At 45.6% G+C, this 26,241-nt stretch overlaps 9 protein-coding genes across 9 annotated transcripts; 2 read left to right on the forward strand and 7 right to left on the reverse strand.

The window, feature by feature from the left end:
• Positions 1-2,216: 2,216 nt before the first annotated feature.
• HD556DRAFT_1314535 (uncharacterized protein) lies at positions 2,217-4,644 on the reverse strand (the record flags this gene model as incomplete). The annotated part of the gene is made up of 8 exons (XM_041300944.1): positions 2,217-2,286; positions 2,335-2,516; positions 2,577-2,909; positions 2,961-2,998; positions 3,046-3,430; positions 3,486-3,628; positions 3,676-4,252; positions 4,306-4,644. 8 exons carry the CDS (start codon positions 4,642-4,644, stop codon positions 2,217-2,219), a joined length of 2,067 nt encoding a protein of 688 aa, XP_041152571.1.
• A 7,401-nt stretch (positions 4,645-12,045) lies between these two features.
• Positions 12,046-13,039, reverse strand: HD556DRAFT_1451053 (uncharacterized protein; the record flags this gene model as incomplete). The annotated part of the gene is made up of 2 exons (XM_041307868.1): positions 12,046-12,392; positions 12,451-13,039. The coding sequence occupies 2 exons, from the start codon at positions 13,037-13,039 to the stop codon at positions 12,046-12,048; spliced, it is 936 nt and encodes a 311-aa protein (XP_041152572.1).
• A 206-nt stretch (positions 13,040-13,245) lies between these two features.
• On the reverse strand, positions 13,246-15,183 carry HD556DRAFT_1451054 (uncharacterized protein; the record flags this gene model as incomplete). Its single annotated transcript, XM_041307869.1, has 3 exons — positions 13,246-14,091; positions 14,329-14,619; positions 14,674-15,183. The coding sequence occupies 3 exons, from the start codon at positions 15,181-15,183 to the stop codon at positions 13,246-13,248; spliced, it is 1,647 nt and encodes a 548-aa protein (XP_041152573.1).
• Positions 15,184-17,017: 1,834 nt separating this feature from the next.
• Positions 17,018-17,494, forward strand: HD556DRAFT_1250457 (uncharacterized protein; the record flags this gene model as incomplete). Its single annotated transcript, XM_041298931.1, has 1 exon — positions 17,018-17,494. A coding segment is annotated over one exon (477 nt), but the record flags the coding sequence as incomplete, so codon positions are not given.
• Positions 17,495-17,620: 126 nt separating this feature from the next.
• HD556DRAFT_1314538 (uncharacterized protein) lies at positions 17,621-18,958 on the forward strand (the record flags this gene model as incomplete). The annotated part of the gene is made up of 4 exons (XM_041300945.1): positions 17,621-18,009; positions 18,103-18,209; positions 18,327-18,448; positions 18,590-18,958. The coding sequence occupies 4 exons, from the start codon at positions 17,621-17,623 to the stop codon at positions 18,956-18,958; spliced, it is 987 nt and encodes a 328-aa protein (XP_041152575.1).
• A 66-nt stretch (positions 18,959-19,024) lies between these two features.
• Positions 19,025-19,900, reverse strand: HD556DRAFT_1250440 (uncharacterized protein; the record flags this gene model as incomplete). The annotated part of the gene is made up of 1 exon (XM_041298928.1): positions 19,025-19,900. One exon carries the CDS (start codon positions 19,898-19,900, stop codon positions 19,025-19,027), a length of 876 nt encoding a protein of 291 aa, XP_041152576.1.
• Positions 19,901-20,248: 348 nt separating this feature from the next.
• HD556DRAFT_1250436 (uncharacterized protein) lies at positions 20,249-20,732 on the reverse strand (the record flags this gene model as incomplete). The annotated part of the gene is made up of 2 exons (XM_041298927.1): positions 20,249-20,347; positions 20,397-20,732. The coding sequence occupies 2 exons, from the start codon at positions 20,730-20,732 to the stop codon at positions 20,249-20,251; spliced, it is 435 nt and encodes a 144-aa protein (XP_041152577.1).
• A 329-nt stretch (positions 20,733-21,061) lies between these two features.
• On the reverse strand, positions 21,062-21,328 carry HD556DRAFT_1250454 (uncharacterized protein; the record flags this gene model as incomplete). The annotated part of the gene is made up of 1 exon (XM_041298930.1): positions 21,062-21,328. A coding segment is annotated over one exon (267 nt), but the record flags the coding sequence as incomplete, so codon positions are not given.
• A 2,189-nt stretch (positions 21,329-23,517) lies between these two features.
• HD556DRAFT_1314540 (uncharacterized protein) lies at positions 23,518-24,621 on the reverse strand (the record flags this gene model as incomplete). Its single annotated transcript, XM_041300946.1, has 4 exons — positions 23,518-23,573; positions 23,671-24,133; positions 24,344-24,475; positions 24,526-24,621. 4 exons carry the CDS (start codon positions 24,619-24,621, stop codon positions 23,518-23,520), a joined length of 747 nt encoding a protein of 248 aa, XP_041152579.1.
• Between the last annotated feature and the right edge of the window lie 1,620 nt (positions 24,622-26,241).

The raw sequence follows: 26,241 nt of genomic DNA on the forward strand, positions 1-26,241 counted from the left end.
CTTGTGTGTTGCGATGGTGCCGTTTCACGACTTTGCGGTGAATTTTAATAGCATTGTACACCAGTGGGGCAGCGCCAAAGCGACTTCCCGCGAGAAGGTCATGGATGGCATTGGATAACATCTTAATTTAGAAGAAAAAAGAAAACAGTAAATGACGTTGAGAGGAATGTGCTACCATACCTCATGTGTTGCGATGGTGCCATGTCATGACTTTGTGATGGACTTTAATAGGAATATAAGTTGGATGAGCAGTGCCAAAGCTACTTATCACAATAATGTCTTGAACAGAGTCGTAATTCAACATCTAAATAAGGCAAAATGACAATGCTCGAAATAATTAGCACAAGCAAACTATCGCCCCCCATCTACTGCAATGGCGCAATCTGATGACATCATCGTGGATTGCTCATGTTACTCTGCATTTATGGATATCAATGGCCATGTATCTACAAGTCAATTTTCTCGCAGTATATATGACATTATTTAGCAGGAGCAGAATTGTATCCTTCTATAGTTCTCATGGTTACAATATCAAGGAATCATCAATTCACTGATGAAGGAGCAAGGTCTGTTGGCAATCTTGCATGGAATGAGACATTACCTTGTAAAGCAAGTCCAATGATGCCAGCTCGCAAGGACTGATCCGTTTTTTTCTTGGATGACGAAGCTGATAAAGATACAGGTTCAGAATTAGAGGACGAGTGCGCGAAAGATTTGAAGAAGGGTGAAAATGACGATGATAGCAAGGTTGATCATGGGACAGGGAAGGTGCTACAGATAAAAAGTAGGATCCCGACGGTTACAGAGAGTATTCAAACACATCCTGATAGTCCAAATGTGTTGTATTTTCTTAGCACAATATCACCCCTCGACGATATATGATATTGTACAGTAGCAACCCATGATCAGGAAATACAGTATTAGCACAGACTCATCACCAGTCTTACTATGTCTCAGAGATGTTGATCAAGTGCTTAGCGTCTGACAGAGTCGTGTGAGAGGCGTTTGAAATCTGCCACATGTCAGTCGCGTTGCTTTGGATAATCGTACAGCGGTTGACAACACAACATTCTTCGTTTACATCATGCAAAGTGCTTATGACATGCCTCTCAAACATCATAATGCATCGAGCAGCAGTACCGAACATTGATACATACAACTGTGACAATAAATATTTCGTCAACAAAGAAGAACACTATTTGTATGACGAACTTCGAGTCAGCGTGAGACATGGAAATTCGAATATGTCTTTCGGGGAAAATAATGATCCGCTCTGAGTCGGGTGCAACAGTCGGAGGTTACTAAAAGCTCCTGCATACATGCACTCAGTACTGCAGGATAAAGATCACATCAAAGTCATGCAGGAGGATAGGCTATTAATGACTGCTCGATGCTTAGATTCGGACTCCTTGCGAAATAAAATTGAGTTGTGCGAAAGCCTCGGGAGTTTACTGGTTTTGTTTTGTCAAGAGGGTGCTCGTAAAATCTTAGATTGTCGATAGTGGCATACAACAAAGGCGGGATGTTAACATAGCATATGATACACAGTCACTCACCGAAAAGCTATCCCACACATCCAAAAGTAGTAACGTGTGACAAACCTGTTCGAAATGTCGTTAACATGGTTTTCTCACCATATACAGTGTACTACCAGGCTCCTTCCCAGCCCCACGGTTCGAGTGTTGAGGGGTGATATATCTGAGAACTGAGACTTGAACTTGAGACATCACGTGCCATAAGAAAAATTCAAACCCAGCATAACCTTATTCCCCTCACACTCTCATCGGGGGCTGGAAGATAACATTTGTAAACAGAGGTCAGCCACAGTGACAGTGACTGCATCAGTAAACTACTGGGTTCTGTACAGTTCTGTACAGAACTGTACAGCGTGAGAGGCAGACAGCTTGGTCCCTTCTGGACAGCTTACTACAGTAACACTGTTCCCTGTCAATCCTTGTACAGACATTCACAGACACCCCAAGAACTTCATTTCTGTACACAATTCACCACAAATCTTATTGTATACTACTGTCCAGTAGCAGGTATTCTCGCACCGCTGTTCTCGCATTTAAAAATAGGCAAATCACTGCAAATATAAAACCTAAAAATAAGCAGAATCACCAAAATATATTCATTTCGCAGATAAACAGAAACATGTAGTAGTAAGTGGTAGTATAAGCGATGACAGGAACACATGAAAGCAAAACACCCGAAACCTAATCCAGAATGACTTGCAAATGATTATGCTTTGTCGTGTCCCTCCCGTCGAGCTTGCAAGACTCCGCCCTGCATGAGTTCAATGAGCGTCCGAGACTTGGTTAAATGAAGACTCACCATCCTTCTGCGGCCCACTCGCAAAGTTGCCGCATCAATTTAGGTCCGTGGTATGGGTCATTCTTGACATCCTCAAGTAGAGCAATCATTGACTGGTAGATGGTGCTGTATTCTTTAGCGGAAAATTTTGGGAACAATTTTCCATTGCCATTCTTGATAAAGCCGTCCAGGACACAATGGTACTACAAAAATCAGCTTCGATCAGTTGTTGATAGCGTATAATATAGATGAATAAAAGATACCGCAGTGCAAATCAAAGCTAGGCTGTTCAATGGTATCTCCTTCTTGAAAATATCCGGCCTCCTGCGAGCAACACGATAAGATCCAGTATATAAGAAACTGATGGCGGCCTCCCGGAGTGCAGGGTGAGCAGCATTATTAGTTTTCCCCAGTTCGTCCACACCATTGCGAAGAAAAAGTGAATCATGCAAAAGCTCCTTAGCAGTATTCTGTACCCATGTCACACGATCTTGCATAGGGACTTCGGGTGGGGGGATGAGGTTGTACATAGTGGGTGCTATGGCAACTGCTGTTTTCTTTAAATTGGAGCACCAGGTTGACAAATCTTCGTACAGCTAGGATAACAAAATATTAGAATCTGGACATGCGAGAACTGACGTACATACCAGTTTCGCCATGTCAGGCTTGTAATCAGGCCACAGACCTAGTATATGTCATCAGTAAAATGTCTTGGGAAAGAAAAGGACATACCTGGTTCGACCTGCTTACTGCCTTCAAGCCATTCTACAAGAGATGATGTGAGAGCTTCAGTGACGGAAATGGGTAGATCATCAGCCAAAGTCGGGAATGTGTTCTCGATTGCGTGCTGGGTACGGCAATCCCCTTTGGCATCCTCAAGGAAGGCCTTCCAGCGTGGCGGGTACCAGCCAAGTTGAGTGGGCTTGGGCTCAGACGGTTCCTTGGATCTTGGTGCTTTGGCCATAGTAGCTTTGGTTTCTGATTCCTCCACTTTGATTGATGTTGTGTTGGAAGATTGGAGGAGATCAAGAAATTCGGGATTAGGAACACGGGGACGTCCGTTTTTCTTTTGGTGACGGAGGAAAACATCATCTGGCTTGGGTTCAATGGCCGCCGGCTGCAAAAAAAAGACAGAAAAATTAGCGCACTCCAGGGAAACAAGTGAAACATACCTGGATGTCATCATTGCTGGAGGCACTATCCTCCACAGCCAATGCTATAATATCGTCTTCATCACAGGAATATTGGAACTCGAAGTCTGATGGCAGAGCAGTGGTGACCCGGGGTTGAGATGGTAATACTTCCTTTGAGAAACCTATACCTCATTTAGCACACATGATGACGACCAAACCAGTGACTCACCAGGGTGTGCGGTAAGGTATCCCTTTGATGCTCCCCAACCAACTTCCTGATCTTCTTCGTCATCAGTAGTACTTGTATCACTACCCTCACTAGACGTGTCTGATCCTGAATCTTTCTGACCACTTCCATCATCTGCTGATCGAAGGGTAGGGTCCAAATTTTGATAGAACATGTGATCAGATTGATGTGCAGCTGACGTAGATCTTAAAGGTATCGGTGGCACAAAATCTTTCTTTGTAGATCTAGTAGTGGTAGCAGGAAGACGTCTGATCGCTGCAGAGGCACCAATAGGAGCAGGAAGACACGTTGCGGCAACCTTCTCCCTTGCTGCAGCCACGTATGGGTTGTTGAGCGCTTGCAAGTCAGGTTCTGTGCCCCGGGGAACAATGTGTTGAGAAAAACCAAACCTTGCGCCAGCTTCATGTTGATGAAAACTGGGTTGGACGTCTGACGCCTCCATGCTCGAGGGAGGGATAACAGCAGTCTTCGTCGCCTTGGCTTTCTTCCCCTGAGCTTTAGTGGAAGTTGCAGCAGGGGGATCCGCCAGCTCAGAGGCACTATATGGTGGAGGAGGTTTCTAAATATATTCAGCGTCGACATCTGTAACTACGGGTAAAATAATAGACTTACCTTTGCCCGACTTCCACGACCCTTACGAACTGGTTCTGGAGCAAGTGGGTTAACCGGAACATTCGAATCGAGGGAGGTAGAGCCCTTGGGTTTGCTGGTCCGTGCTGGGGCACCCAAAAGGGCACCGATTCTCTCAAGTTGATTGGCCCTGCCTCCTGTTCCTGTGCCTGGACGTCCAGAATGCCGAGGGAGTAAGGAGCTATCCACATCTGGAGTCTGCTGCGACATGGAGAGTGGCACGGCCCCAGCCCGTGATTTCTTGGTTGAAATCTCTTGCCCATCAGAGTCCATAGCTTTACGCTTCATTCTCTTCTTCTTAGGGCTACTGCGGGCAGGCATGACTGGGGCTGTAGCTGGGAGTAATAATGAGTAGTACCAATTAAATCAGACACTTACCCAAATGCTTTTTGTAGTCTGGTAGCCGGAATGAGAATGATCATCGCAAATAATATCTGGAAATATGAGTCAACCGCAGCCCGTGTGTAAAGGTGAAAATTTTACGAAGCTGAAAGCGTGCTTTGAAGATGACCAAGTCGACTGTGTGTAGGCATAACGTAGTTAGTATTAGTCACTAGAAAATGTTGAAGTCGTGAGTGAAGATGTACCATTTGGAAATATTCATGATGTCACAACATGACTCGAACAGAATGTATATCAAATCAAAGCAAGAGAGATTACATAAGTGTTTGCAGTAGAGTCAAGTTTATGTAAGTACATTTCGCTAAACACCTATCCAGTCTTACTTCTTTTCGACTTGGGTGCAATTTCTAGGGTCCATCGGTAATCTATGACTCATTTGTTATTATGGCTCGTCTCGTCTACGAGTGATTGTGATTCCCCCTCTTCGCCACTGCTTACTGAGTGTTCTGCCTTGAGGCCTTTGAGTAACCACCGTGAGACAAGGAGCTCAGGCGATGGCTCATTCATCGAAAGGTTTGTGATATGTCTCTCTAGCATCTCGATTACATCGTCAAAGGTTACCTTCATTGGTTCTCTCATCAGATGGTACCACTCCAACGCGACAGGAAGGAGTTTTTTGAAGTATGGATGGAACTGCTTGCTAAGTAAAACCAGCAGGATTGATATGACGAGTTGGAAGGTTTGTAAACGCTGGACGCGATCTTCAATTTGATGAGCTTGATGACTTCCTCTTTGATACCAGGTGGAATGGGGGGCTGACGGTGTACCCAAGGTACGTGCTCGATGGTGGGAATGATAACAGGAGGGAAATAGTCGTCTCGAAAGTGTCCCTTCTCAGACTCGTCCCAGGCCAAGGCAAGTTCATTGTTTTTAAGCATGAGTGCGGCTAACTTTTGCTCTTCTGGCCATAGAAACTGATTCTTGAATATGCCGAGTTCGTCCATTCGTTCTTGGGATAAACGGGAGCCGGGATGGAATTCAGGGGGGTTTGGTGATAGAGGAGGGAGGGAGAGAAGTGGATCCTCTGGGAAGCGTCGTACGATTCGAGCATGGGACGGCATGGTCGTGGCTACAGGTCTGACTTTGTTGGCGACTTTCTTATAGGCGAAGGTGCGGCTAACTGGGTTGATTTCGAAGTGCGCCTGAAGGAGGAACTCGGCAAAGGAGGAGAAAGTGAGACGGGATATGGGAATGGGTGTTTGAGAAACTGGAAGGCTTGATTGCAGAATAGCGTGATAAATGTCCGTTGAGCTTGTCGACGTAGATAGGGCTGTCTGACGGATTGGAATTGATAGGACTGCGGTGGTGAGAGCAAGGGATGGGTGCGGCCAAGGACGGGGGAGAGTTTTGATAGTACGAGTGTTGGAACTGTTCATGGGATCTTGAATCGTAATCTGTACCTTGTCTGTGTCCTCAACCTTAGAAAGGCAAACAAGCTTCTGCCAGGGTCGTCCTAAGAGCAAGCGGTAGGGTGCATCTGGCACGACGTAAGCGTGTGCCCAACTTTTGATCCCTCCGACCTCTATTTCTAACATCTCAACACATCCTCCCATCTCCTGGGCTCCTCCATTCGCAGTTTGCATCTTCATGCGAATTTGCTGGTTCCTAGGTGCATTAGTCTTTCTCCAGATGTCTTCCCGTATAACGACAATTTCCGAGCCTTCGTCGAGCAGCGCTAGTTCTGAATGGACGCCATTAAGTAAGACGCGGAGCTCTCGAAGAGGTGTAGCATGTTCAATCTGAAGGGGAGGAATGGTAGAGGCGAGGGCATTCGTTGAGACAGCCGTTGTAGGCGCAGGAACACGGTGCGTACAACAATGTTCCACTGCTTCCTTTCGTAGCTCAGGACTAATGGCAAGGAGGTCAGACACCATCACATGGGGTACCATTATATCTAGGATGGACTTGTAGATGCGGTGAATGGCGTCCGGCGCAGCTGCCTTCAACTCGTAGGAGAAGGATGGAGGCTTCTTTGCCACTATATTGGGTGGTTTGGGGGTGACTTCGATAAGAGGTGGTGGGGACGGGTCTTCCTTTGAGTCGGAGGTGACAGGACTTCCTTTAGCTTTTGATCGTGTGATGGCATTGACGTCTGTTGGGGTTTCCTTGCTCTCCTCCTCAACCATGGCTATGATAGCGTGGTTCTCCACTACTAGGTCGCACTGTAAGAAATACGACTCGGATATAAAAGCAGATGAGGGAATTTCAGAGGTTTTGGAGGACTGAGGCGTAGTTTCACGAGGGGAGGTGTCCACAGGGATCGCATTAGAGCCGGTGGCTGGTGTTGGAAGAGTCGTCATAGCATATCTGGAATCTATTACTTGCTTGAACGTTTCGTTTCCGGTACGTCGTATGCGTGACTGATCAGGATAAGCAAAATATTGACCATTTCGAATGATTCTTCCGGCTCGTAAATATTCACCAGCTGTGGAACAAACACGCATTACATGAGACCCTCCACAAAAGAAACATGTCGAGTTCGAGGGGAAGGGAGCTGAGACTGGGAGAGGAGGAAGGGGAAGATACGATAGCGGGGGCTGAGCAGTTGCTGTACTGATGAGGTGCAGCGCCTTAGGAGGAGGCCAGACTTGGGCTACTGTTGGAGCGATGTATGCAAGTCTTGAATAACATCCTGAGTAAGCTATATCACCGATATCAAGGCCGTGCATCTTGCGTGCGAGCTCCTCGACTTCATCTATGGTGGACTTGGCAGGTGGGGGCGTCATGAACGCTACTCGTTTGGTCTGAACCTCTTGCCTCACGTCTCGTTTTTCTTCTTCGTCATCAGAGTCCTCTATCAGTATGGGAACTTTCGCTCGACCTTTGTGAGGTAGGCTTCTGGATTCGCGAATGGTTTGGATCCTGGCTGCGATAGGCTCATTGAGATCAGTGTCGAAGGGATCGTCTAAAAACACAAAACGTCCGGCTTGATGGACTTTCTCAAAGTCCGTGGGCTCTGTTCTGGAATAGTTAGGGTCTTGGAGTTCCAGACGTCGGTCTATGGCACGACAAGTGGAGGTAGGAAGTCCTTGCCAGAAGTAAGTGTCCCTTTCCTGCGCTGAAATCTTGCTGTTAGCCACAAGCCAGAGAGCAACCGGACGAAACTGTTTATAGTACTGTATTAGCTCAGTTTCCGTCGTAATATCGTTCTCGACGTTCACAACGACAATTCGTTCAAGATCACGAACAGAGTACGATATTGTTGTCCCTTGGCTGCTCCTGAATACTGCGCTAGGATGCTGGCTTTGAATAGCGTGAAGTCCTTGCTCTCGTATCTGGTGAGGGTTAGCCAGAAGCGCTTTGTTTGCAAGTCGACGTATTGGACGATAGCTTTGCACTTGTCTGCGTCTGTGAGTGCGTATGTGGCTGCCAGGTCCTCGAAAAACTAGAAAAATTCTAGAAGCTCCAACGTTTCTCCATTGAAAAACAGAGCTTTGTTGGATCCGGGGCCGGGCATGGCTCCTATTCCCTTATTTGTGTTGGACATGACGGGGATAGTCGAAAAGGTAGGTGTTTGAGTGTTGTGTGATGGTGGTGCATACAGAGGCTGTGCTGGCGCAGTAGCAATAGCAGGCATTTGGATTGAGGAATTGGGAGCGACAATTTGAACTGATGGGATGCTAGAGGAGCTTGCGGACTGCTTGGACTGTTTGGGCGGAAGTGAAGGTGGTTTAAGGAATTCTGGCTGGGGTATCGGAGGTAATGTCAGTGCTGAAGGGGCTGGCTTGGTAGATTCAGGGAGTATTGAAGGAAAGATAGGAGTTTCTGGATTAAATCTGGCCGGTCTGAGAGTGAATATGTTTTGAGGAGGGAGTGACGGAAAAGGGGGCGAGTTTGAGCGGTGTGTGCGATTTATAGTATCGTTGTCCGAGAGAGAGGATTCTGATGGGTCTTCCGATGTCTCTAGGCTGACCTGGGCGCGGTAGTGATGACTTGGGGTGCGAAGGAAGGGTGGATCAGCGAATTCTGCTAAGGGTGGTGTACGAGGAACATCAATAGTGTGAGCACGGTGTAGAAACAACAATACTGAGAGGAACAAAACAAAGATTGCTCCAAACTGATATATTTGTGTTGTGGTCTTTGCACTGCCTAGTCTGCTATACTTGCCTGACAAGTGCGTTCGACCCAGGGGTCTGCGGTCTGGGAATAGTCTTGGGGGTAAGTGAGTGATGTGGGGTCAATAGTCCGAGCGCGGGAAACAATGTCCAAAGGTATAATTACGATGTCCGACGCAAAAGCGTCGGGTCCGATGTTTTCGGGGTTTCGGGATATCGGGTTCGGGTTCGGGATGTTGGAAATTAATAGTAACACTATAGCGAGCGTCGGAAGAGCGAGCGGTGTGCGCGATAATAACAATGACTGATATGGATAATGAAAGAGCGATGATATTCGCAATATCAACTAAGAACTACGAAATATCGGGTTTGACCACTAAGCGTCGGGGAACTGCTCCCCTCTACTTGGATAATGAATAATGCTCGAGGTCAGTCCAATATATATGTAAGTACGTAGAAATGCGGAACCCGTAGGCGAAAGTAGCGGCGGAGTATTTCGGATCCGAAGTACATGTAAATAAACATGAGGCGCTGCGGACTATGGGAAAACATGTAATAGCGCTGGCTACGACGTGAGTAATGTGCGAAATAATGAACTACACACCTAGTGGGGCTAGCAAGACAGGACGGGACACGGATAGGACAAGTGCGCGGGAAAACATCGGGTTCGATGCGGCCTAAACGTCGGGTTGGCGGGTTAGCGTCGGATAACATCGGGAAGTGATTAGCATGTGACGGGTATTTGACGTGTACTGTAAAATAGCTCGATACGAGCCCAGCGCCAGCTCGTGTCCTACAACGGCTTCTGCCCTTGCCCTTCATTTGGGGAGTGACACTGCTAGACGATGCCAGCGCAGATGGCTTTTGTTCGAGGCTTAGCTGCGCGTTGGGATGGTAATATTTCGTAATGGCGAAAGGAGGTGGTCAAAAGACCGGGTACTAGAAAAGAGAGTTTGACTAGTAGGTCAGTATAGACCCACGAATCAATACTCGGTGCGTCGGGATTTGTTCAAAACAATTCCCTCGTGGTGGGCTCCAAAATATGTAAGGCTAACGTCAAGTTCGATAGGGAATTGTGAACGGAGTTAGTTTAGACAAGAGACGAGAGGAACGAGAAATGAGATGCTTGAGACGGACACGTTATAGGAGGCTTCTGAAGTACTTGGAGCGGGGATCTTAGGATAGAATTCGCTGTAGGTATGAGTATACATGAGCAATATATATACGTTTTCGAGTAGTTGACTAGGCCGAAACAAGAACAGGGAGCATATGGCGAGTTGAAAGATATCGGTGAAGAAACGGGAATCGTGAAGTCTGAGCACAAGGTAAGATAACGAAAGAGTAAGAGAAATGAAAGGAATGTATCCACACAATTCGGATGCGAAGAGTTGCACTCTTCGCATCAAAATGAATCATGTGGACGACCTCGAACATATGATCCATTTGAGTGTCTCCATTTGTGAAGTATGGTCGGCGCGTAGAGGATAGGAATCCTTACAGTGTCCTGAGAGGATGTGGTCTCACTATCCTGACCCTCGCCCTCGTTCTTGCCCTCGCCCTCACCCTTGCCCTTGCTCTCACTCTCACTCTCACTCTCACTCTCACTCTCACTCTCACTCTCACTCTCACTCTCACTCTCACTCTCACTCTCACTCTCACTCTCACTCTCACTCTCACTCTCACTCTCACTCTCACTCTCACTCTCACTCTCACTCTCACTCTCACTCTCACTCTCACTCTCACTCTCACTCTCACTCTCACTCTCACTCTCACTCTCACTCTCACTCTCACTCTCACTCTCACTCTCACTCTCACTCTCACTCTCACTCTCACTCTCACTCTCACTCTCACTCTCACTCTCACTCTCAACCTCACTCTCGCCCTCGCCCTCACCCTTTCCCTCACTGGCAGCCTTGACTTCCGGATCTTTTAAGTCCTTCAGGACGTGGATGGGGAGCCAATTCGAGTGCGATTTGATTGTTTGATCAAGTGTGTGCCTAAAGATGTTGATTGAAGGGTCGTACCCAACACACTCAAGTTCACCGAAGACCACACTCGAGAATATTTGTAAGTACTTGTTAGGTTGTTGGTCGATATGAGTGCAAGTGCTTACGACACCACCTGAGTGGTTGTACAAGTGGATGCGAAGTTCGCGATAGCCGGCGCACAGTGAGATCATCAGAGCAAATCTTCTCCAGGGCTGATGTTTCAGAAGTAGGTATGCTTTAGTGTCGAGAGTCTTCGCAAGGGTACCCGAAGGTGTGTACGGGCTGGCAGTCAGCTCACATACCGCCTTGATGGTGTCCCATCGGGCCTCGACATCGTCCAATAAGGCCAGATCTGGTTTGCGTTTGATATCTTCACCACATACTGGGTGTGATGAGTTTGCTGCGCTCCAGTTGTGTGACAAATGGTGTTTTTGAGCAAGTTCAGGCTGTTTTGCAAGGAGGGCAACAGAGACGACATTAAAGAATAATCCGAAGATATGTTCTGTCGAAGATTGATTGAAGTCCTCCTCACCGGCCATCGCTTCATTCCCATCATTGGATGAGTCCGATGAACCCTTGCTATTGCTGGATGGCATCTGGTCATCAAATGACCCTGCCCCACCAGACGATACGGACTCTGAGAGGCTGTTTTCGGTGATGTTCACGTCTTCGGTGGTTGGGGTATTGATGGTTCGGTGGGCTAACTTCTCCACATTTGTAGGAGCTTCATTGACCAAGATCCACTCTCCCTTGTCACTTTCGACTCCTTTCTGCTCCCTGTTTTTTGTAGGTGAACGGTTGCATTCATATGATGATGGAAGCACCCAATTCCACCGATGTTTTTCAGTATCGTACAGGTTGATCATGGGAACCCCATCTGGTTCGACACTGAAAGTACGAAGACCATTGAGCCTCGCACTTCGAGGAACACTGCTCAAAGGAATTGCAAGCTCTTCCGCTGCAGGAATCTCAGTGGTAAAGGATTGGAAGATATGAGTCAAAAGGTGGCCAAGTTTGTCTTTGTTAGCAGGTTGATGTTCCTCGAGTATCAAACGATTGAGTTCAGAATTTGTGAGTTTGTCCATCGTTTGAGTGTCATGTATTGGGGGAGCCGTCACAAAGGATGACAGCTTCTTCCCAAGGTCAATTGTTCGAAAATGACAAGCGGATGGCATAGTGTGCAGGACGAACAATGGTTGCTATGTACACTCAGAACAGCGTGAAACAGGTACTATGCACTACCATAACCAAAAACTGATCTTTTCTCAAACCAAATACTATGCTGATAGGGCAAAGAAGGTGCTTTTTTCCCAAAACTCGTTCAACCAAAACTCCGCGGCATGTTCCATACTATTATGTGCGGTGAGGCGCTTATCCACAGCGACTCCAAAACAAGGGACCAGATTAATGGGTGCCCTCAGTTGAGAGAGGGGTATAATGTCCCCCATCCGATCTCCATTCGAACGTTTTGCCCGCTTGAGCAGGTGCAGTTGTGTATTTGCATCGCAATCATTTGATAAGTCAAAGCATTGAACATAGGTGAGAAATCGATCTTGCCATGACCATTGCGTGCCACTCTTACCAATAGGCCGCATGATAAGCCTGATCTGAGTGACGGTGTGACCTGCAGGGTAAGTGGTTGATGTTAGAATGAGTGTCGTTACACAAGACAGAAAACTCACCTGAGAGACGACTACTGGGCCATGAATAGCCCACAGTTGTCTCCACGATAACTGTGTCATAACGACCCAGGGTCCAGGGACCACTGGGTGGAGCACAATTGAGTGTCTGAGCGGGTTTGATGGTATGAGTGTTGTGGAAGTCTGTCTCTTGCAAGCGAATCTTGAACCAGACTTGAATTTTGTCGAAAGGAAGGTCAGCCGTAGGTCCAGCTCTCCTTGGGCCACCTATGGCATGAATGTGCTGATGTCCATGAGTAGCCTCATGCTGAAGGAAGTCAGCAATGGCCGGTTGCAGATCAGGTAAGCCAAATTTTACAGCGACTTCATCGATGGTGATACTCCTGATGGACGGATCATACCCAAGATTAAAGGCTGTGCATCCAACGCTAAATGAGCGCAATGGAACAGGAACTGAACCATCGTCTCTGCACCGGAGAGCTCTGGCGATAGCGAAATAGTTCGTGATTGGATGTATATGTCCAGGCTGCTGTGGTTCAGGGGAAATGTCATGTGTGTCAACATCATCATCAACGTCAGGGTCTACATCCTCCGGCTCCTCAGCACACTGTTCATGATCTAAAAGGCTCATAGCGACTCAAACCGACGACACTTGTCTGCACGGTCCAGGTGTCGACATATCTGAGGATTGTAGTTGTTATTATTGCTAGACCTCGCCGGGTCTTTGATTTCGGTGATATGGGCATGTTCAGTGACATCCGCGGACCACTGTCTTGTGACGCCAGATGTACGGATACTGGGAACAACACTCTGCATAAGTTCTAACTTGGGAATATGTCAGTGAGTGATGGGTCTATTGCCCTTTCCACGGCGAGCCCCAGCATCAATAATTGCATCCTTGTTTGCATGGAACTCATGCAATGCGCCCGAGATGCGCTTGAGATTGTCGTCATCAAGGCGTGGCGACTGAACGAGATAACAGAATTGCATGAGCGCACGTAAGGCAGTGATAATACGTGCAGGTGCTGCGTCCGCGCACACTGCAATGATATATCGCTGCATGTCTCGTTGACAGCGACCAATGACCTGTTTAAGCTTCGAGATGCCTCCAGGAAAGTGACAATAACCAGTGGCGGGCTGTAAGACGGAAAATCGGAAATTGATCTCGGATTCTCCAACGGCACAGATGAGCCATTGTGCATCGTGGTCGAAAAATTCCTTATGCAAGTGGTGTAGGGATTCTGGTGTAAAGAAATGGGAGGGCTCTGCGAGTATCCAGTTCCGAAAGAACGGTTTGGCAACACCATTCAGATGAAACTTCTGCGCTTCATGGAAGAAAGCCTCGAGGTCAATGGGATCGGCATGTGAGCGGACAACGGCAAGCTGCGCAAGAGTTGTCGATTTCATGCGGGGTTCATGCTGGAAGTCATCCTTGAAGTGCTTGTACATTGCCATGGTCACTGGTGACGTCTTTCCACCGACAGTCGCCAGCATCATGGCTTCCGGGGTGTCAGCAATATAACTTGCCAGTGCAGTGAAACAGTAATGACTCTGCCCAATGGGGTCAGATAACATGATGCCCTTTCGAGCAGCCTGCTTGAGTGGTTCGAGAACGATGTCTAGACATTGGTGTATGAGGCGACCCTCCAATACACCCTTCATCCGCTTCCTCTTATGAATAAACTTCGGGACCGGCAGTAAGGCAGTGAGAACGAAAGAACTCGATGAAGATTTTAGTCATGTATCCATATGTATATTGGCCAAGCTAATAAGAAGTGGATGAGCTACACGATCGCCTGTCAAGGCAGTAATGTTCGTTTGTCGGATGATAGGATAGTACCGAGAAGAGTTGTGCCGCGTGTTATTGCCGACTTCAAAAATACATTAGTCAAAAACATTGAAATTCAATTTGTTACGCACTTGCATGTCCCAAGCGTTATTTTCCATCATCCATTCAGTATAGATGCGACACAGCCTCTCCGCAGTGGTGTACACCTTGCAAGGTGTGAAGTCCATACAATTGTGAAATAACGGGTGGTTGAAGATACTTGCGATGCACTCTAGTGGGTCACGCCAATAGAGAATTACGGGTGACTTAGTAGGATGCGACATAGGAATGATTTGGGACTTCCAATGTGGACCACTGGGTAGCATTTCTGCTCGACCTCGAAGTTCTTTGGCTGAGCGAAATGACAAGGGTAAATCTTTAATCTAAAAGGGCCTACAGTCAAGGGAGAGCAGCAAGTTTAAAGTTCGGACACTGACCATGTCAAGCGATAGGAAAGAGTCAATCTTCCCCATGCTCAACCCAGAACGCAGTAGCCATGCGGCAACCTGCCAGTCTCTCCGACTACTGAATGGAAAATAAAGATTTGTTTTGCGATATACGCTGTTTTCGTCAGCATTGAATAAACCTAAGAACATATAGCCGTCCTCATAGGCGAGTGGGGAATTGGGAAAATAATCTGTGACTTCACTATTTGCATCTTTGCCCTGGTCCCAAATTCCATCATGCGCTTCCAGCGTGATGTCCTCTTCTTGACCATGAAAGATGTATGTATTGTCCTCATCTCCGAGTCCTGGCTCATAATAAGGCATAGGTAGTCCATTATTGTCCATTGGGTCCATGGGATGATCGTCAGTGGGCGGAATCATGGTATTGAGCTTAATAATATTGTCCAGCCAGGTGTTGCAGCCAGACCGGGGCTGGCTCATATGACGAGCAACAGACATATGGTCCTTGAGGACTTTTCCGCATGATGGACAGTGAGGCATGAGGTCAGGTAGCATAAGACTTTGATTGATTGAATTGAGTCGAGACTCGACATCGGCATTTTCTGATACTATCGACTCTCCTACACGCTACTACCATGATGAGCATTCTGCGATCATTGTCAGCAAGCGCGTCAGGTACAACCAATTCACAACGTTGCGAAGGACTGTCACCCGGAATTTTTGATCTATACGAGGTTCTTAATGCTGTCAATTCCATGGTGAAGTCAATTGAATTTTCTTAAGTTTTAAGCATCTTACTTTTGAACAGTCTAAACAGGATCCAACCAACTCAGAAGCTAACCTTATCATGAACCTTGTAAGAGCGAAACGCGAAGTTTATCGGGCACAGAAAGTACTGGCAGATTGTGTTGTAAGGGAAAATGAAATGTTGGCAAGTCTGCTCAGATTTCGAGCCGAAGAGGCAGAGAAGCGGCTGGATGATGCAGACATTGGACTAGGTTGCATGAGTGTTGTGTTCAAGAACCATGGATGGACTCACATTGTTCCTCCAAGTTGTTCAACTCCAGGTTGAACTCACAGGAGTTTGCAAGGTAAGTTTGTTTATACTACGAAATGATGTTGTGGCATTCTGAGATCTGCTGACACCAGGAAATTCATCAGTGATTTCGGTAGAAGTTGCAGAGGCCGGCGCCTCACTGCCCAGCTTGATTGATTCTAAGTATTTACTTCATGTTTCCCCTTACTAGGTTTGATTCAACTCGTAGTATTATGCTGTGAATACCTCATATGTTAGTATATCATGATGTTGCATGTTTATTTTTAGTTCCGTTTGTATTTGGAATCGATGAAATTCATACAAGTCCAATTTTCAAATTGAAAACTACTAAGTGCTCAAGCTCACTGGCAATAATTAGCTTACTAGTACTACTAGGATGCAAGGTCTTGCAGAACTGTGAGTGACTGGAAATGTGTGGCTATTGTTTGCTGTGCCCATGGCGGCACTGTGGAGTCTGTCCAACTCTGTTGCTGGCTGTTACAAAAACACAAAATTTGTACATTCTGTGGAGAAAATTGTAGTTTACTGATGTGCAGAACACTCGAAAACACTCGCTCACACCTAGTGTAGGGTTACAATTATTCGAATTTATATATTCATTTATCTACCTCGGTTAATGTTACACCCGCTCCAATATGGACACAGTGATCGCAGCACTACAAGATTGCAACTTAAGTGCCTCTGAATTCATTGTATCAATTCTGCAAAGCCAACAATATAATGGACATCATGTTGTCCAGGACCTTCTTACTCATTGTGACGAAATCTTCAATGCTTTCATTCGTCATCCTTCTCATCAAGCTGAAGCTTTGGAACGCACCAACCGAGTTATGAGAGAGCAATATATTTGAGAGATCAAATCAATCTCATCAGAAGAAGCAGGTTGGCACTTTGGCCCGTCACACACAACAACACAACAAGTAGAGGACTTTAGTATCGAGGAGATGGGCATACAAATCCAGGCTTGCGCACCTGCGCTGTGGGATTTGATCAGGTTTCTCCTCGGCGCTGATAGTTTGTGTGAGGCAAAGCATCCTGATGCTGATATTGTCATGGATGAAGTACGCGATGAAGACGACACCTATTGGGATAATTTAGATGACATAGACCTTGATGGTTTTATTAATGGGCTCTCGTCATGTGCTACTTCTGAGTCAGATGACTCGGACATCAAGTAAATGGCCCCTGTACGATGCACTGTGATTATCACGATTGTAAGCATCGTGCATTTTCTAAGCTACAGTGAATCTGAACAAATAAAATCAGAAACATGTTGTCATACTGAGCATATTGATGCAAAGCACAAACTGAAGGTCGAACACCCTGCAAAGTATACTCGGAATCTTCTTACAGTCAATGCATACCCCTCAGAAAGTCATCGATATGCTCTCACGCATTGGAATCTTGATATCTACAGATTCTATCCATGCTGCTATTCGTTCAATGTCAGCCGAATCACAGAATACCCTTCGTACCATTGGAAAATCCCTCCTCGCCTCATATGCCTATGATAACTTTGACGTAGACCTAAAATCTCAAGTTCCTCAGGCCGAGAAATCAAACAAAACATTAAAGCACCTCACCTCCGGTTTGCTATTTCCATTGGAGCATGGGGTCACTATAAATGACTTAAAATGCTCAGAGGAGTTGTGGAGACAATCAATGCTGAACCCACACGCACCGTTATCCATGCTACCGCCCAAAAGATCATGGAAGGATCTTTTGCATATCCATCCTGAATTGCGGGATGAATCTGCACCCAAACTCTCCCGATGTGATCGGTTCAATGCATGAATGTTCTTGTCAGACTTGTGCGAATATGGACCACTATACTTTCATCAGTTTCGATCCGAGATCCCTGAGCCAGAATTTATTGAGGAGATATCATTAATTAAGACGTGAATCACAGCTGTACGCGCTATGGACGTCAATAATTCAACTGTCAGTGGTAACATTCGTGCAGTTGTGGAAATACTCACACAGGGTGGCATCTATGATCCTGATGCAGACATCCTCGACAATCCTGACATCTCGCAACACATTATTCTCATTCACGGTGACCTCGGAACAGGAGAACGCCTGCAGTCAGCACAACTTCGACAGTCATTAGAGGCGACTCTGTGGAATCGATTTCAACATGTTATCTTCATTCCTGGATTGTTCCACTTGAAGATGGCGTGTGCTGATGCCATTTGGCGAACCTTCCTGCAGCCATTAGTGGCTCAAGAGGATGAAACAAGCTTAATGCACGATGTAATGCAACTTCGACCTAAGGAGACAGGAACATACTGCTCGAAGCCAGGGTTCCGGTGAATGCACCAACTGATAGGTCATGCTGGCATATGTCGCCAGCTTGACTGTTGGCGAGCCCACATAGTGACTATGAATTGAGGTCACGCAAGCCTTGAGGCATTCACAGCCTCCGAACTGACTTTTGACGAGTTAAAGGCCATTGCAAATGAGATAGCATTGAAATATGTTGCAACTCACAAGCTACTCCAGATGCGCCGTAAGTCTCAGGAACGACGCGATATGCAACACGAAAACGCACTCCTACTCAACAAATATTTCCTTCTCTATGAGAAACTATCTTACTCAATGAACCACAGGGATATTGGGCGTGTAGAGACATCGATTATTGCATGGATTCTGATCCTTAAAGCAACAGGAAAGCATAAGTATGCGACACATATGACGAATTTCTTGATCAACATGCACTTTGTTTTTCCTGCTGGCCTTAAGCACGCTGTGCGTTACCATGTCCTCATCAACCCAAATGGAAAGGCGATGAGGTTCTGAGCAGTCGATTGGTGTGTTGAGCTGAACAACCTGTTTACTAAGGTGTGTCACCTACACTACTGGGCCTAACTGAACTGAAACGACATACAGGTGAAGAATGGTGGGAAGGGGTCAAACCGCACTGTAGACCGAATCTTCCTCGAATCTCCTCTAGTTGAGGCCTATCGAAACACTCAAGTCATGGTCCAAAAGAATTTCTTGCACGCCCACCTTACAACAAGTCATGTGCTGGCAAATATGATTAAAACATTTGAAGGGCTAATTATGAAGATGGCAGCACAATCCCCCCATACTGTAGTGCTAGGTAGAAAAACGTGTTGTGAGATCCCAGACCTCATTGACAAAGGGAGGGATATGATGGAAAAGGCAGCTCATGGTGAGGGTAATGATGAACCTAACGTAGAGATGGATGATAGAGAAGAGGGGGCGGAGATGGAGGATGTACTGATGGAAGTATAGTAGTAAGTATAGTAAATATAGTACAAGTATCAAGTATAGTACAAGTATGAAGAAATGAAGGTACTACTAAGCTGCACAAATGTCTTGAGCAGGTGCGTAAGCTGCGCGAGTGTCTTGGGCGATGTTCTCCTTGTTTGGTCCTGAGCGTGATGGATGCCTATGACACACGTGATTGTGTGCTGTAATATGTTCGTGTAACAGAAACTGCCCAAAAAATGAAAACATACCGTTGTGTCCCTCCAGACCACAAGCGCTACACCGGTTCCTTCGTCTTTCAACAGCAGCGGGGACTGGCGTGGGAAGTTGAGGAGTGGTGATAGGTGTTGATATAAGTCTGAGCGGTGTTGCTGTGAACAGCGCAGAGTGAGGCAGTGGCACATATTTTTTGATGAGAGCAATAACCTCCTCCCCAAATTTTCCCGTGTCTGTCCAACCGGTCTCCTTCTTCAAATCAACAATATTCTGGAGCTTATGATGATGCGCACAGTCGACAACATGATCTAACATAGTGTTGGGCATGACAATAGTAGGACCAAGGTCATTGAGGTGGTGCCAGCCGTATACGTCGACTGTCTTCTGCTCGCGCCACTCATCTAGCACATCTTGTAAGGCAAAGTTGTTTTTTGTTTTCTCATACTTGGCAATGCGGGAGCGTGGAAGCATAGTTGCGGTTTTTTCGATGTGAGAAGTGCATTGGGTAAAATGATTGGGGTGATGGATGTCACAGCAGATGGTTGGTTTGGCAAGACAGCACCTGTCACACCCTGATGGCCGGTCAGTGTTGCAGTCCAAATGGTCTGAGTCTGAGAATAAGTGAGTACGTATCATCACATCACACATCACGACTTTCTCACTGGCAGCATCATTATTAAAGCTAACATCAAAGACCTTCCTGCGGCACATCAATCCAGTATGTTTTTCCACATTGATCAGGTGATCCATTAATGGATCAAGACTCAGCTTTTGTCACTTTCCGTTGAATCTCTGCATCTCCCCAGCATCATTCACCAAGTCCTTCAATACTTGCAGGCCTGCATCTGCAGGAGGTGTGACATCCTCGTCAGACTCGTCACTGAGGCCGCTGTCGGCAGTCTGTAGTAAAGGGGAATCAGTTGTTTGAGAATTTGACGAACTTGTCTCAGCACGACGGCGCTTTGACAATGATGTAGGTAAGTCATCACCCCTTCTCTTCCTTGTTGCTTCCCACACCTTTTTTCTTGCCTGCTTAGCTTGCCGTTCGTCATCAAAATACTCCTTCTCTGCGAACAATAACACAGTACCTAGAAGGCTTCAATCCCGAACCGCACGCCCGAACCGCTGCCAAAGAGTGGGTAGCTTGCATGATGCTCGCCACTGAATGATGAGCATGATGTCCGGAACGTCCATTCCCTGATTAGTGAGTTGATTTGTGGATACTCGTTTGATGAAATAAATTCACCATTCCAAATGAATCTGTTGTGCAATAGCCCCATGTAGCTCCTGATATAAGGTTTGTGAGTTCCACATCTTTGTATTCTCCCGTCATGTCTGCATTGAACCACTTGATCTTATCTTGCATATTGGAAGGCAAGCATTTGTGCAGGTATAGAGCAGTGTTTATGGCTTCCGGAATGCTGTCGAAAAAGATCAAGAACTTTGGTGGGGGCAGATCACCAACTTTCCAGCTCGTTGGAATGAGAAAAGCAAGATCGGCATAGCTATTTAGTGCGTGTTTGATCTTTCTGACTCCAATCTTGATGTTTGGACGGTCACTTGAACGATGTATCGTGACCATCTTGTCAGCGTGCATATGGAGAAGCCTGGTAGTACTTATCAGTGCCGCTTTTGTGAGGGTAGCTGAAGTTATCATGATTGATGCATGTGATGGCAGGATGTAATGAAGGCGGCCTAATTCTCAATATTCTGGACAGAACTCTCCCCATTCGGTGACACAGTGCGCTTCGTCAATGATGATAGCCATGAGCAAGGAAGCAAAAAGTGGGTCCTTTAGAAGTTTTTCAAAGTTGCCATTCGGTTTCATGATTTGCTCAGGGCTGACTACAATGGCGCGGTACTTCAAGGCTTTGATTGCCTGCTGACATGTAAGTGGTAAATTTCCATGGATTACAAAGTAGCACTGACTGAAAAATTTGCAGCGGTGGCAGTTTCTGCATTGATTGCTATGGCGCGGATTCCAGCCTTTGCAAGAGACATGGTATTTTGTTTACCAAGTAAGTTGAGTGGCGTGACAACCAGCTGAATGCTATTGACCTGGAACAACAACGGAATCCAGAAGCCCAGTATCTTACCCATCCCCGTCCCTGCGATGCACAGTATGTCCTTGTCGCCTTTCAGAAGTGTGAGTGCCACTTTGACCTGCCATAGACATGGCTGAACACCAATTTTTTGCTGTGAACGCAGACGGGTTTCAGATATTGATGGTGTCTCATGGACATTAGGAGCTGTCCTTTCCTGGATTGGAGCGGGTGTAACATTAACCGAGGTAGATAAATGAATATATAAATTCGAATAATCATAACCCTACACTAGGTGTGAGCGAGTGTTTTCGAGTGTTCTGCAGTCACTGTCACTGTGGCTGACCTCTGTTTACAAATGTTATCTTCCAGCCCCCGGTGAGAGTGTGAGGGGAATAAGGTTATGCTGGGTTTGAATTTTTCTTATGGCACGTGATGTCTCAAGTTCAAGTCTCAGTTCTCAGATATATCACCCCTCAGCACTCGAACCGTGGGGCTGGGAAGGAGCCTGGTGTACTACCAGTACCTTTCACACCAGATTCACACTTGTCTAGTTAAGGCCTGTACACCACCATTTGATACAATTTGAGTACCTAGCATTAATATTAGGCATCTAAATAATACTACTGATGCAACAATTGATTTTTTTCACAATGTTGAACATGCTCGATGATTTAAAACATGGAGTGCTCAAATGTCACACAAATGCAGTACATTTCACAGTGTGACCAATGCGTGATGCGCACTCAATTCACACATTGTCTTCATCAGAGGACTCGCCACTACTGCCTTCTTGCTTGTCAACACAATCAGCCACCAGCCCTGGACCATCTTCTTCGTCACAATCTGCTTCAACTGTCTGCTGTGGTGCTCGCTTGGGCTTTAGCGGCCATTTTGGTTTCTTTGGCCAATCTTTCTTTTGCACACCCTCTACATTCAAATGAGCTGTCATGCATTGTCACACTTGAAACAAGTTTTGCACAAAATGCCTTCCACAACATGAAATTTCGACCTAATCACTCCTTTCTGTAGAGATATATTGTGTAGAATACCTGGCTGATTAAAATGATACTATATATACAGGCAATTTTCAGTGAATTCTTTGCACTGCGCCTGGTACAAAAGTCATTTCTCAGCACAAATTACTATTTCTTCGACTGAATTTATCCCCAGCTTTTACACACTTCACATATCTATTTGTAAATTTGTATTATACTTCTATACATGCTTCTTAATGCCTCACTCAAGTGGCAGGACAAAATAATAATAATAATTGATGGAGTTTTAGCACAAGTGTGAAATGTACCAGTGGTGTGAAAGGTACTGGTAGTACACTGTATTGTTGACCAATTTAGTATTTAACTATTTAATCTATCACATGACTCGGAGGTGTGTGACATGCCTGTATTTAAAAGCTTCAGGGTATTATAAAGATAGTGTAGGTACATTGGAAACTGGAGCTATTACGAGTGTCATATTGATTTATCTTGAATATATTGCATACCACACCTCACATGGATATGTTGTCCCATCTTGTATAGATATTGAGTTCAGTAAGTCGTATCTACCTCTGGCCAGGACCGGTCAGACATAGACTCATATATTCAGGGTAGCTAGTCACCAGCTTACCAGCACCATACCAGTCACATCAAATACATTTTGCAAGGCAGTAAATGTATGTCAAGCAGTCAAATTATCAATGTGCTAGTTACAATAACAATTATAGTATCAGAATGAGTGATAAGTGTGTTGAATGGGAGTGAGGAGCTGGCATATTCACTACCAAAGTAGATTGGTCTGAATTTTCATCTGCCACTGGGGATTTGTCACGAGTACCTCACACGAATCACTATTCTTTTCTGAACTCTAAGTCTTATAAGCACCCTGATAAAGTGCCTGTTACCAATAACATATTTATGGTTGAAGATGCACCTGTGGTAGCGTCTATTGTAGAATTACCTAATGAGCACATGATTGAGTCACGTGACTTATCAGAATATGCCGGACTAAACTTTATACTGAATGATCCTGATAGAATGTTCCAGAACCTGTCAGTTGCTGTGGCACGTGTCATGACATCATAGGTTATATACAGAATCATACGATACTGTTCTTATTATTTGATTGGTAGTTAGTTTGAACTCAGTTTCAGTCTCCGACTTAATATATGTATATAGGTAGCTTGTTTGTAGTCGGTAGTTCTTTAGTTCAAACCTCTCATCTGTACATTACTTGTACCAGCCCAGACGTACCTGCTCAATACTATCTTCTTTTGTGTGGATTATCTTGTGCTTTGAGTCCTAGTCTTCACCCAGCATTAATTCGTTATTGGGTTGTGACAGGATTGGTGCTGGAAAGCAGCTTTGGAACAGTCCTCTTCCCTGGGAATTCAGCGAGGTCCTGCTGGAAATATTCGACCAAGATGCTTCCCAACAATGAGTAACCACGTGCAGAGTGAAGTATTAGCAATGAACTTACTTTCTGATGATAGAACGCCCTCGAGCGAGGCATCCACAAACTTCCAAAATTTGGTTGACATGAAGATAGTGCACTTTCCATGGCCACCAAATCCCCAATCATTGGGGTCGAGTTCATACGTTTCTGCCATGCCAGACATGTTTCCTTCCAGGCCGTCCTCCTCCTCATCTCCAACATGGTTAACATCAAAATCGGGTCCATCATCTCCAGCCTCTGCTCTATTCATGCTGCCTTCAATGCTTCCCATACCATCTGCACTGTTCTCCTGGACTTGATTAGCATCACCTTCAGCTATGGGGTCTTGGTTGAAGTTGTCCAATCCAACATTAATGCCAAGTGCATCACCAACCTTGACATGAAGGTCATGGTGGAGCGATGGAAGGAGCAATGGGGAATAGATATCCTTTAGAGGTATGGTCTTGTAGTTACCGGTGCCGATAAGAAAGATATGCAAGCAATGGTGCTGCCAATGGAATCTCATCGTCAGAATGAGCAGTCAGGGGAGCAAGACCATACCAAAAATGCATATCTATTCCAATGTGACACATCAACTTCTAGGCAACCATGAGTGAGTGATCTCGCAGTGTCTATGATACTCGAGCATTTTAGGGTTGACAACATCAGCTGAATCAGTCTAAGCTTGGCATTTTCTGTGAGGTATTTTGACACTTACCTTAGTCTTTACATTGCTGCAGATGCAAGAAAGTGCTTTGCTGACAAGTTTTGATAATTGTGCAGTGAGCTCGATGTCTTCAAACAGGAACTTTGGGATCTTGAATATCTCGCTATTTTTCTTAATAAATTCCTGTCATCCTGTTCAGCTGCTACATTCCTATGTAAGGATATTGAAGGTACTATGATGTGTTCAAGCATGTCATTGATGTATGCAGTGAGATTAGGCAATAACACACATGTTGTGAGGCGGTGGTTGTGAAGACCCGACTGTGTCATGCTTGATCAGTTTGAAGTTGACGACAGAATAGTACAGTTAGATGCAAGTACCTTGAAATCTTTCGATTCTATTAGTTTTTGATTTCCATGAGGAGAGATTTTTTGTTTGCTGCGCTCAACATCATCAAGGTGACCTTAATATCAATGAGCATATAGGCAATTCCTCCAGTCTAATGATTCATCAGAAATGATTTATAATAGCATTAAGAGAAAAATTGCATCAATGAATTCAACGAGGTGCTCCTCATCAACACCTTTCTCTTCAGCAACTTTCCTTGCACACAACTTGAGTCACTTTGTGAGTCCAGGTGTAAATATCGATGGGTTATTACAGTCAGTGCTAGAAGATCTCTGGCGATGCAAGCTAGCACTAATAGGCTCGTTCAGGGATTCATCTGGGGAAGCGAACCAAGAGGCAACAACAGTTTGACCTTGAGAAACTTGATTAATAGTGATGGTCTGGGAAAGCGGTGAATGAGCATGACCAATGTCTCCTATAGATTCAGACACTGAAGGAGGTCGAGAGGCATTCTGGATAGAAGTCGAATGACTCCTGCCTCGAGGCACAGTGGTGGGTGATGCTAACAGACCATTTGTTAAGCATGGGGTTCCTGTGCTTCTTGAACCTGAACTAGTCCACACAGGATAACACTGGAGCATCATGATGTTATGTAGATGTGGATGCACTGTGCAGGAGCAACTCACTGTTTTACTCAAGGCTGACCAACGGAGGTTCGGGCTCAGTGGCTGATCACATAAAGCCTTGCTTCTTTGCTTGCATCCGAGTTGACAATTGCATCATACTCAAATATTCTTCACAAGATCTTTGGTGTGCTCAGACCTATGAAAGCAGCAGAAAAGAGTATCAAACAATAAACAGGATATATTCTTGGAATAAGGGCTGGGTGGAAAAAGGGGCTTGGAGAGAGATGAAGAGATAATCACTAAGTATATTATCTGAGCAGTACTTCTTGGTGCAGCAAAGGTGAGAATATTTGCGGCAGGCCTTCATCTAAGTACACAAAATTGAGTGCAGCCAGACACCAAATCTGAAATGAGAAACTGCCAGATACCCAACTTGAATGGCTTGAAGGTCTTTATGTAAATGTAAGTAGAAGTTGCGCACTGCAGGATTCTCGAATGGCTTGAGGGTCTTTATAAGCCTGTAAGTAAAAGTCATGCACTGTAGGATTAGTGACTCCCTGATTGCTGATCGGTGACATATTTCATGGAGTACCTTTGGACTTCATATCCCCCCTAGGATATGCCATATTGAACGGGAAACCACCAGGCACCCAATATGAATGGTTGTGTGCCTGTAAGTAGAAGTTGCGCACTGTGGGATACCTTTGGAGTTCATATCCTACTGGATACATCATACCAAACTGAGGGTGGTGATGCTGACTCTGCAGATATTGAACCTGAGATTCTTGGAGAGGATAATGAGGCAATGAGAAGTGGCCTGCAACATTATGTAGTGAATAGTGTGTGGGAGACATCAGAGGTTGAAACTGGTGCAATGGTGGGGCACAAGAAGAGCTGGGGAGAGTCCAGAGATAGAGCCGGTATCATGAGATTGCCAGAGCTGTGGATGTGCAGGAGGGAAGTGAGGTGTTAAGA

This window comes from Suillus plorans (genome assembly GCF_016647745.1).
Source record: "Suillus plorans strain S12 chromosome Unknown HD556scaffold_119, whole genome shotgun sequence".
In the NCBI taxonomy this organism is placed as follows: domain Eukaryota; kingdom Fungi; phylum Basidiomycota; class Agaricomycetes; order Boletales; family Suillaceae; genus Suillus; species Suillus plorans.